The sequence below is a fragment of the Python bivittatus genome, unplaced genomic scaffold (genome assembly GCF_059951505.1).
Source record: "Python bivittatus isolate LINGU-HERP-01145 unplaced genomic scaffold, Pbiv_v1 ctg000670_np1212, whole genome shotgun sequence".
Classification (NCBI taxonomy): domain Eukaryota; kingdom Metazoa; phylum Chordata; class Lepidosauria; order Squamata; family Pythonidae; genus Python; species Python bivittatus.
This window is the reverse complement of record NW_028277094.1, coordinates 2,134,118-2,145,973: the sequence shown is the minus strand read 5'-3', so window position 1 is coordinate 2,145,973 and position 11,856 is coordinate 2,134,118. Positions and strand designations below refer to the sequence as shown.

The window sequence follows — 11,856 nt, the reverse complement described above, 5'->3', positions numbered from 1 at the left end:
CCCGGACGTGGAAAGGAAGGAGGCGCGGCTAAATGAACCCAGCCCGAGCAGCTGATCTGATTGGCTGATCTAAAGGGAGGGAAGGCTCTCGTCGTTGGGGTGTGTGGCTATAGGCCTTGAGGGCGAGCTGAGGCAGGCCCTGATTTGTTTCGTGAGCCGCGATTGGCTCTGATTCGCACCGCACGCTTTGCAATGAAAGCCGCGTTTTGCAAACAGTGGCCTAAGTGCACGGTCACACAACCTGCTAAACCCTAACCCTGGGTTAATAAAACACGCTTGTTGAGTCTGCGTAATGGGGCCGTGTCCATTCAAATAATACTCCCTGACATAATGATGTGGCTCAAGATATGCTAAGACAGGGTGGCTCAACTTTGGCCACTTTAAGATGGGTGGACTTCAACTCCCAGAATTCCCCAGCCAGCAAGGCTCAGCAAGGCTGGCTGGGGAATTCTGGGAGTTGAAGTCCACCCACCTTAAAGTGGCCAAGGTTGAGCAACCCTGTGCTAAGACAATGGCTGGGTTTTCACACATGGTGTTTTGTGTGACCCCAGCGTCTGAGTTGCTGGAACCATCCAAAGTTTTGAATTTCCTCTTTTCTAGGCTGAGAAGGGATAGGCGGTTGTTTGCTCATTATTTCAATCTTTACAAAGGGGGCGGATTTATAAAGCAGTCCTTGGTTTTATGAGCTGTCAAGCCTATGCAAAATCTGCCTATGTAAAAACTCCACATTAAAACAAAATAAAAAACCTACATAAAATCCTTTGCAATCACTGGCCAAAATGTGTTGTGCCAACTGAGACTTGGGGGTTAATTCCATAAGCCACCAGTTAGCAGATCCTGCGAACGCAGCCATCAAACTGCAAAGCACCGTCTTTGGTCACACGGACTGTTGGCCAGCCTTAATGTCTCTCAAATAGCTACCTCTGAGTTGCCTTCATCCTGTAGAACAAGAGGAAGCAACTCGAAATACCTTGCCCACAATTAGCACTTCAAATTCCTTTTTCTTTTTAAATTTTATTTTGCAGCTCCCAAAACCAACTCTGACTGCAGTTGCAGAAAAGCAATGGCCTAGTTTCCTCTCTCTCACACACACAGATGGATAGCATATCTCCGTATATATATAGAGAGAGAGTGAAAGAGAGACACCCCCCAACTTCCCCAACTCAAAATATCTATATTAATTGAAAATCCTAACCCCCAGTCCAAAATGTATGGCATTGCCCTCCCCATATGCATCCCTACTGGTCCATTTCAACCCTCCCCTCCCCTGGAAATCATTTTTATTACTTGTTTGAATGTATTAGCTGCCCAACTCCAATGGACTCTAGCCACCAATGGATCCTTTATAACGGGCAACAGGTGACCCACACAGTTGTGGTGGCAGAGAAGACATTTATACCTAAGATATTTTGGTCAAGAATCTACATATTTAGTCGCTGCACTGGGTTTAGCTTAAGACAGAACATGAGTCTAGGCAACATCTGGAGAAATAAAAAAACCTACCTATGGCACGGCTGTTGTTTCACCAGCCTGTCCAAAGATAGTGTCTGAGCAGAAAAGAACTAGGAACTGAAACTAAACATCCCTTCTGAAACTGAAATGTTTGAAGAACTTCTCTCTTTTCCATGAATTTGTATGACTTCCTCAGTCATGGAGGAATGTCAATTTGTTCCCCATTTGTTTCTATTCCCATATCAATCTCCAAAGCAGCATTCCTCAGCCTTGGCAGCTTGAAGATGTGTGGACTTCAGCTTCCAGAATTCCCCAGCCAGCCATGCTGGCTGGGGAATTCTGGGAATTGAAATCCACACATCTTCAAGTTGCCAAAGTTGAGAAACACTGCTCCAAGGAGTTCAACAGATGTACATACATGTTCCAGTCTTCACAGTGTCCTCATAAAGGACGTTAGATGCCTCCAAATCATTTGTGATATTGAGAAGTTCAACTTGTTCTGAAGACAAGTTGCTTCATTAATATCCCTAAAATGTTACCCATTTGCTTGCTTGGTAAAAGAGGTGTCTGAAAGCCTATGGCTCCCAAGGCTTCTTCCAGACTGGCAGTGACTAGGAAAGTTGGCTAGTTCACGTGACATATTGAACTGCCAAGTACCGTTCACATTTTAGTAAATCATGAAAACCCATCCCAGGAAGTCAGTTTATATAAAACTGGGTGGGAATGCAAGCTCATTGATCTTCAGGAAGATGGTTTATGAGTACCACTGAAAATAATCTGTAGCTCCTATTGGCTCAGAATGGTGTTAAATGATCTATATAGAAAAACTGACAACAACAATTCAAATACATATACAATACCCATCCTCTTTTGGATAAAGGAACTTGAGGAGTCCTTGGGGCTCTCTGAGCTTGGTTGTTTGCTTGCAGACATTTCATTACCCAACTAGGTAACATCATCAGTACCATTAAGCAACATGATGCAGACTGCAGAAGGAGTAAGAAATAGTAAGTCAAAGGAAGGTGGGAGGTAAGAAAAAGGAAAGGAAACATTTGCATGAACGCCATTCACTGTATCTCTCCATATCTTTCTGTCCTTAGAAAGCATTACAGTTCTTCTCTCACATCCATGCACTGCTTCAAGCATTATCTTTTCTTCTCTCTCTTCTCTCTGTTTGGAGATCTCATCAACTCTACCCAGCTATGAATCTATGACTTTCACACTTTCTCAGTTTTCATTTTCCTCTTGACCCATTCACTCTTCCTTCATATTTTTTTTTTACAATTTATTCCTCATTCATTCTCTATGCATGATGAAATCACTTCAAAATATTTATTTGTACTGGTTACTCACTTTTGTATTTGATCCACATTCATTCAGCACCCATATCTCTTTTTATCACACACACTTCTTAAGTACCCCAGTCCCTCTGCACTCAACTTTTTCCATTTCTCCTAGCATACCCAACTCTCGCTTCTGGATAACAAAGCTTTGATACACGGACATTTTACTGCTTTTGAACATTCATTCCTTGCCTCAGACCAAATATTATGCATGACCTTTTCTATCCATATTTGCATGTCTTAAAATTTCTCCATCCATTTCCCCCACACCCCACCACTTTCAATTATTCTACTTACTCTAAGGTGGTTGGGTTTTGGATTTTTTTTGCCATTAAAGGCTGGTCAGTGACAGAAATAAAGTACTTTCACTTTGATTTTATGGTATTTATATCTAGCTTGCCATTATTCATTCCACTTTCTTAGTCTAACCGAACTGACTTGGTCTTTGGTACATTAATTTTCAGATCCATGCCACTTATTGCACCATGCAATCAATCACTGCATATTATCTGATGCTCAGCCATCAACGTGGCATGATCTGTATAAAAGTATGCACACATTCATATACCTGAACCACACTTTAACATTGCCACAAGCATTTCTTATAATGTTTATCCATAAATATGTTAAACAACCAATGGACACCACATCCTTTCACTCCTAGCACAATGTTGAACCATTTGACAACCATTCCATTTATGCTCACATGTTTTATTTCTTCATATTTCTCTCTTACTGCATTCAGAAGCCCAATCTTTAACACCATCTTCACACACGGCATTCCATACTGTAAATCAAGTCCATTCACTCTATCGTATGCTGTCTCCAAACCAACAAATATATAATAAACTTTATTTCTCACATTCATACATTTCTCAATGGCCAGCTAAAGAGCAAACATCCAATCTGCACACCACCGTCCTGCATAAAGTCACACTGCACTGTCCCAATTTTATTCATTGTCACCTCTCACATCTGTTACCCTTTTGGCTATGTGAATACAAGGGCCATAAGGCTTAAAAAACCTCAAACCCTCCCACAACCAAACCAACGGGTTTAACCCCCCTGCCTTACATTCTTCCTATTTCTTTAAAAAGAAAGTAATCTATTTCCCTTAAGTTCTTTCTCAGCAGCTTCATCTGGTGGTAAAAACTGAGTCAATTTTCATACGCTGTAACCTAGTCAACCACATCTTTATCTTTGCTGACAGAGCTTTAGAGCTCCACAGGCTGAACATGTTTTAAGAAATTCTCAGAAGAGACTTTGAAAAGCAGCGTGAAAGCCAAGCTGTGAACTCAGTCCTCATCAGGGTGAACGTCTGAATGGAGCAGCCAAGGTATGTGATGACATGAGCCACTGAGGTTTTTGGGGGGTGATGATGGAGGGCTGAAGTGGGTTCAGATGTGATTTTAGTCTCTGGGCTTCTAGTGATTAGTTTAATGCTACCATTTCAAACTCTACATAATGGACATCTAAGAAACCAGCAACCACACGCATACTGCACTGATAAGCTGTTTGCATTTAAAGATAAAAAATGATAGTTCCAAGAATGGGAACTTTTGAAAGTTGGGACCTCAACTTTTTTACGATTAGTTTGCAGTGCAAAGTAGGAACTTGTGCAATGATGTGATAGCCCACAAGTAGATAGGCTTCCCATTTTTGTTGAATGTTCTGCTTTTTAGTTTTTTTTCCTGATGAAATTAGTGTATGGCTTTGCTTGTGGAACCTCTAACAGTTTTAATTGCTTCTGAGACTGTCTATTCCAGGTAGAATTTGCCCAGCCAATACATGCAAGTCGGCAGGGAATGTTGTGGGGAAATTAGGAAGGTGGGGGGACCTAACTGATGGGTTTCCTGATCTTAGCCCTCTTGTCCCCTGAGGTCAACCTGGGGTGGCTTCTTCCATATTATCTCCTTCTGGAGAGCAGCAAAAACTGCGTTCTTCCGCAGAACCTAATATAAGACAGACAGTAATATTGAGGACTCGCCTTGGTGTCACCATTATGCTGGTTATGTTTTTATGCTGATTTTAGATTTTTTAAAAAATTGGCTATCCTTGTAAGCCACCTAGAAAAATAGAATAGGTGGCCTACAAGTAGCTTTATATATAAATAAACAGGAACATTACATTTAACAGATGTTCTTGTGGGCATACTACAACGTGACTCCATATATGGCCAACTTGAAACTTGAATGTCTAGTTGTAACTAGACTTTCGTTATGTCTCTGTCACCTCCATCTCCCAAAACTCAGCTGGCAGTTGGCCCCATCTCTCAGACTTGTTTAGGTATTTTAAAACAGTTCTCAGCAGTGCCTCCTATTTGAGTCTGCTCAGAAACAGGCCCTACTGAACCCAATGGAAATCAAGGAGAGTGTAATAACGGAACTTCTTCTTGGGCTGCTAAAGACAACTAAAGAACATCTCGTGCTGTTAATTTGACATTAGGTAATCAGACGTAAGGCAAAGAAATGACACTTCTGTTCTTTTTTGTTAAACCACCTTTTAATATGTCAAAAATACATACTGAGATTTTTTTTAACACACACGTTCAGTTCATTCAAAGACAGGTAGTCCCTGAGTTAAGAACGCCCAGTTTAAGGACGATCCATAGTTAAGAACAGAGCTTACTGTAGCAAAAATTGAGTTAAATATACAATGGTTTGAGTTAAATACACAATGGTTCGAGTTCATTACACAATGCTACTTATACGGTATTATACAATAATACTGTTCTGGGTTATGTACAAATTCGACTTAAGGACAGACCTTGGGAATGGAACTTGTTCTTAAACTGGGAACTACCTGTAGAAAAGGCAGCTATTTCAGCAACTCAAGCTTTTTTAAATCTATTGACAGCAATGTGCCTTATTTAAATATTTAACAAATGTATATGGGTGCCCATCTACCATGGGAACAAGAAGAAGGTAAAAACATAACACAGAAATGAAATAAAAGAACTACGTCAAGGAACTGGAACAAATACCTTATCAACCATGCTGAGTTCCATTTATATCCTAGCCCCACTGCCTGAGAAAAGCCAGGTCTTCATGGCCTGTGTGTGTGTGGGTGCGTGCGCGTGCACCTTTGAGTCAGTTTTGACTCCTGGTGACTACCTGCATTAGGCTCTGCAGTTTTCTTGGCAAGGTTTTTTCAGAAGTGGTTTGCCCTTGCCTCCTCCTTCCTAGGGCTGAGAAAGAGGAACTGGCCCAGGGTCAGTTGGCTTCGTGCCTTAGTTGGGACTAGAACTCACCATCTCCCAGTTTCTAGCCTGGTGCTTTAACCACTACACCAAATTGGCTCTTCATGGCTTTCGGTACAGCTATTAATTTACAAAGCCAAGCAACCTGGGAAGAGGGGGAGCAATGGTTTCCAGAGAAGAAACAAGTGTAGAGTTTCATTCCGGCTAAGTTTATTAGGCAATGATGGGCCACCAAGAAATCTGTGGAATCACCTAATTATTTCTGCCATATCTTTTCCCACAGAGGTATGGGTATCCGTTCCTCTCTTGGTGAGAACCCCAGAAATGGATCCAACCTATCTAATGAATCCACATGTGGAATCCAGGATGACTTTCTTACGGAGACCCTGCCTGCAGTGTACTCGATCATTGCCATCGTTGGTTTCATCAGCAACTTCCTGGCCCTCTGGGTGTTCAGTTTTGGCTCTCTGAAGACAAACTCCATCACGGTGTACATGAAACACCTTGCAATCGCTGACCTCTTCCTTGCCCTCTGTTTGCCCTTCCGGGTGGCTTATCAGAAGCACAGCGGTCCTCCCGCTCTCTGCAAAATGATAGGTGTTATCTTCTATGTCACCATGTATGTCAGCATTTTCCTTCTCAGCTTGATCAGCCTGGACCGCTACTTCAAAATTATCAAGCCCCTTCAACAGTTCCGAATCCACACTGTGCCATTCAGCACTGCCATCTCTGGGGTGGTGTGGCTGATCTGCATTGCCACAATGCTGTGCTTCCTTTTGAATAGCAGTGAAGCTGGGCCCTGTGGCCACAAGTGCTTCCATTTCAAGTACAGAAGCAACACTGGAGGCGTACTCAATATGACAGCAGTCACCATTTTTTTCCTTTTGCTGTTATTTTTTCTCTATTCCTATGGCAAAATCTCGCTCAGACTCCGTGCAGTATCTTTAAAGAAAACGCAGCAGCACAGTAAGAAGATGAGCACCAGAGCTGTAATAAAGACTTTTGTAGTCTTGGTTGTCTTCATCATATGCTTCGTCCCCTACCATATGGTTCGAATACCCTACATCCTTGCCCAAGTGAGGATCATTTCTGAGCAGAACATACAGCCCCTCCATCTTGCAAACGAATTGGTTCTTTGCATTTCAACCCTCAACTGTTGTTTTGACCCTGTGATTTTTTTCTTTCTGTCCAGCAGTTTCAAGAAGTCCCTGTTGGATACCACCCTTGGAAAGCTAAAGTGGGCTTCTCAGAATAATCAAAGAGCATTATATGTCAGATAATCCATTAGAGACTTCAGGGTCCAAGAGAGTTGAGTTGCATAACTAGGATGAACTTCTGGATCTTAGATCTTTGTGCTAGATCAGCCTTCCTCAAGATGGTGACTACCAGAAGTTGATGGATTCCAAAGATTAAAAGCCCTAGTTAAGGATTTCTAATCCAAGAACTCCAGAAGACATCAGGGCACAGAAAGCAGGCTTAGACATCATATAGTTAAGATGCTGATATATTTTAAAAGGAGACAGAAGCCAATGATGGTATTTTTAATCTCTAGTGGGGATGCGCATATTGTTTTTTTCTGAGAAGAATGTAGACAAAACGAACAGGAAAGAGGAGGAATATTAAACATGATTTGTGAGAGAAAGCAAAACTGACAAATTTTGTATGCCTAGGCAGAGAATGCATTGCTCTTAAAATAGTTTGTCTATTTTAAGTCAAGCTGTTCTTTCCATCTTAAAAATGTTATTTATGTTTGGGCAAAATCTGTTCTGATTCTACTTCTGCCTTCTGAGGAAACAGGAACACGGCGGCCTTCATCTTCTGCATGACAGCTTTTCTGACACCTTTTAGCAAAACTGGGAACTGTTGAAATGCATTGTCTCTCTTGGCTTCTTTGTAAACTAAATTTTCTACATATTCCTCTTTAGATTAAGCAAAGAAAAGAAATTTCGTGCAAGTCCTATTTGCTTACAATAACCCTTTAAACATTAGCAGTAACAATTAACAATTTTTACTGTAAACCGCCCAGGGTCACTCATTGAATGAAATGGGCGATGACTAAATTTGAAATATAAATAAATAAAAATAAATAAATAATTCTTGGAAGGTATTTATCTTTACCTCTAGGAATTAGACAAAATCTTCCAAAACGTATTGTTGGTTTGAATAGAATTGGGTATTTCTAAATGCCAGATGTTGGGGATTACTAAAAAAGAGAAAAGCTTCTGCCGCTGAGTGTTACATATCCTACGGAGGGTGAGACAAACTATATCATTTCTAAAAAAGCAATATTTAAAATTGCTTTAAATTGTTCTTTATTATTTAAAGGATTTCTAGAAATTGATGGACAGGACAGCTTTTCCTGGAGAACAATTTTATTTGATGCTTCAGCTTTTTCAAAGCAAAGATGCGGAATAGGGTTGCACTGATTCTTGGGGTTTAAAACAGGCAGACAGCTAAAATTTGTATTATGACCTCTTCTGTAGTGAAGTAGCAAAATCGAGAGAGACATGCGGTGAGATCTATCACAATACAAAATCTGTCGCTCATGCAAAGCACAATTCTAACTGCAAAAAGCTAGTTTTCTCTCTGCACTCGTGGATGTTCAAAGAAACGTTTTAACGAGGGAATTCTTGCCATGCCAATGAAACGTTTTTTGCTCATTATTTCCTTTGTATAATTTAATTCAGGTTTGGTTACTTTTTATTTATTTTGAATTAAAAGAATCTCTTTTTTAAAAAAAGCCAGCAAAGTTCAACAGCAAGACTTTTAAAAAAAAAGAATGCATATAATTTTCTGTTAAATTTACTTAGCTAAATTGTATTACTTTTGTACATATATGCCATTTCCTTTATGAAACCCTTGTTTTGTCATGCTGTGCAAATTAAGATAAAAATAAACTAATCCAATGTCTGGAATACAATGTGAAGAGATGTAAATACACAGAGACTAAAATCTTGAGACCTTTTAATACAAAAAAATAAAAGCGACTGAAGGGTGGCCTAGAGAAATGTTGTATAAAAGGCTTGGGATTGTGGGGGGACCTATTCTAGCAAATCTGGAGGCGCTTTAGAGCAAGGAAAGCTTGCAGAGAGAGAACTGGTTGAAAAGAACATTTGTCCCATAATATTAAAATTTATACGGGTAGTATGACCAGGTGTAAATCCGTTTCTGCTCTGCTCCTAGGTCATGGTTTGATTAGAAAAATGCTCCTCAGGTTTACGGTTGGAAGTTCTTCAAGCTTTGCAAAACCCGATCAGATGACAAGGCCCTTTGAAACTGTATGGTCTGGCACTTGCTTGAGTGTAGCAAGACTTTTGTGCCAAGGATCTGAGTGCAAAGAAGTTTTTTGCTAACTATGTTGCTAATTGGAGAGTTTTGTGGTTTGGAGACTTCTAATAGCAGGCAGCTTGAACTTCTCCCTCTGAGAAGTTGCTTCGCTGTTATTTCTTAAATAGTGGCCATATGATCAAGTCTGAATTGTCACTTTTTTTTTTTCCCATTGCACATCAGCACTGCTTAAGCAGAACTTGCTCCATTCTTATTTTTAAAAAATGCTGAACGAGCATTATTGAAAACAACTGTGGTTAAAGCTGGCATCAGCTTAACCTTCATGTTTGGCATCCGTGGGTAGTTCTAGTTTGGGGACCATAATGTTTTGGCGAGACTCCTTGGTATGAAGGCCAGCTTTGGTATATGCCATCATTTCAAGTATCCCACAATACTGCATTGGGGCACTGTGGGAAATTTAAAATGGATGTGGGTGGCTAGTCAGTCTGCATATATTTTCTGAGAACTCAAAAAAATAGACACACAAATGTTGGGAGGAAGTAACAGAACAGTAAGCTGATAATGATCCATGTCACTTTGGCATGTGAATGAGCAGCATTAAACACCTAACTTTAATACACTGTGGTTGTCTTGTGGGTATAATGTGATAAATTTACACACACACACACACACACAATCCCGCCAAAGCCCTATTCAGCCTTGCATTCTGCTCCCATTGTGGCCAACTCAATGGCAATCGTGCCACCCTATCTGCACCTCTCCTTTCCTGGAGATAGGTAGCTATCATGACTCAGAGCCAAGAGTTTGCCTAATTTTCTTCCCAAGTTGTCCAATTTAGGCACCACTTGTAAGAAATTCTGTATTTTCATTATGCAATTTGTAGAGAACTGAGGTTTTAATCTGTTCAAGATTTCCTGCTCTTGGATGACCAAGTCCTAGAATCCACCAGCTGTGGAACCTCTCCAAACGCCAGTCCGTCTCCTAAGTCTTTAGTTTGGAATATGGTGGCAGTTTTATATACTTGCAATTAAAAAAAGAATTTGACAAAGCAGAAAGAATTTGGGGAGACTCATACGTGTGAGAAAGTGGCCCAAATCAGAGCTACACGTATGGCGAGGAGAAGAGAGAGAAACGAAAAGAAAATAACTCCCACATACTTGTGTGGAAGTTAAGTGAAGGAACCAGATCAGAAAAGTAGCATGAGAAAACTGAGTCTTTTTGTGTCTTCTTTTGTTAGATGAGGTTAACCACGAGGCTTCAATGCAAGAGTAATGAAGCCAATATAACCTTTTCAGATTTCAGTTCACCCCACTTTTTCTTGACACACTCCTCTGGACTCCAGGAGTAGCAAATTCTTCTAAACACGACCCCCAAAGTCAACCAGCAAAGCTTGATGCTGAAGTCATACACTTGGAATTTACAAATTTGAAACCCAAATTTTCTTCTTGAATCTTTCTTCTTGAATCTTAATTCAACACCCTTACACAGACACACATCTGTTCCTGGTTTCCCAGAGTTTTCAACAGCATGATCTAGGTAACTCGCAGTTTTTTTACGATGTAATTGCTGTTACTCTTAAACAATTAAAAAGCAAAATTAGCCAAACTAGCTACAAATCCCCCACAAAATCTCGTAGGGCCTTTATTAGAACAACTGAAGTTTTCCATGAGAGCTGCAAGTGTTCTAGTTTCTAAGAACTCTTTATTGAATGGGAATTTTGGTTAGATTTCTCCCCCCACCCCAAAAAAGGGGGATCTTCAAACTATGTCTGATTGAGATAACGTTCTTAAGTGGACAGAAGGTCTTTCCATTCACATAATTAGGCTTTAATAGGTAAAGAGTTAGGTCTTTAGGCTGCACTTCTGAGTTTTCTAGAACTTCTGGGGAGGAAAAACAAATCTCTATTTGGAAATATAAGCCCAGCTGCTGAAGTCAAAGCTGTTTCTATCTTTTGTGAGATACATAGAACCCTCAGCTGCTGGAAAATAGATTAGTGATTGTCATTTCGACAATGTTGGAGGGAATGTAATCAGTGTCAAATTGATACAGTCACCTATTTGGGAGGAAAGGTGTTGCAAAGGTGCAAAGTTCTCTTTGATTTAGGATTTTCCTGTTGAACTAAAGATAAGCTTTTAAGGGTTTTATTGCTGCATTAAGTAGTGGGGAGTTTTCCCAACTTCATTTTGGGTGCAGGTCTGTGTTTTAAGAACAATTCTCCTATCTTTTTTATGCAAAAGTTCTATGTTCTGAAGACCAACTGCAGTTCAACCTTTGGGATATCTGCCAAGGGATGTTGCTGGTGAGCATTTCTACTAATGCAAGAGGACAGCCACGTGTTCGTTGTCCAGTAATTCTGAGGCTCACTTGCAATTGATTTGCCCGTTTTTGACCCATGGAGAGTGGGAACTAGAAAGATGGAAGGATTAAAGCATTGTATATTGTATAAAAAAGAATGGACCCTCCCAATAATTGCAGCAAGACATCTTTTTACATGGGATCCTCATGATCAAATTGGGATTCCACTAACATCTTTCACTTGATGCTTCCCAGACGTACTGGCCTTGCAGCTCCCGA

General features: G+C 40.4%; 1 protein-coding gene across 1 annotated transcript; it reads left to right on the top strand.

Moving 5' to 3' along the window:
• Window positions 1-3,947: 3,947 nt before the first annotated feature.
• LOC103055465 (putative G protein-coupled receptor 34) lies at window positions 3,948-9,014 on the top strand. The gene is made up of 2 exons (XM_025169927.2): window positions 3,948-4,131; window positions 6,278-9,014. The coding sequence occupies exons 1-2, from the start codon at window positions 4,118-4,120 to the stop codon at window positions 7,272-7,274; spliced, it is 1,011 nt and encodes a 336-aa protein (XP_025025695.2). The 5' UTR covers window positions 3,948-4,117; the 3' UTR covers window positions 7,275-9,014.
• Window positions 9,015-11,856: the final 2,842 nt, after the last annotated feature.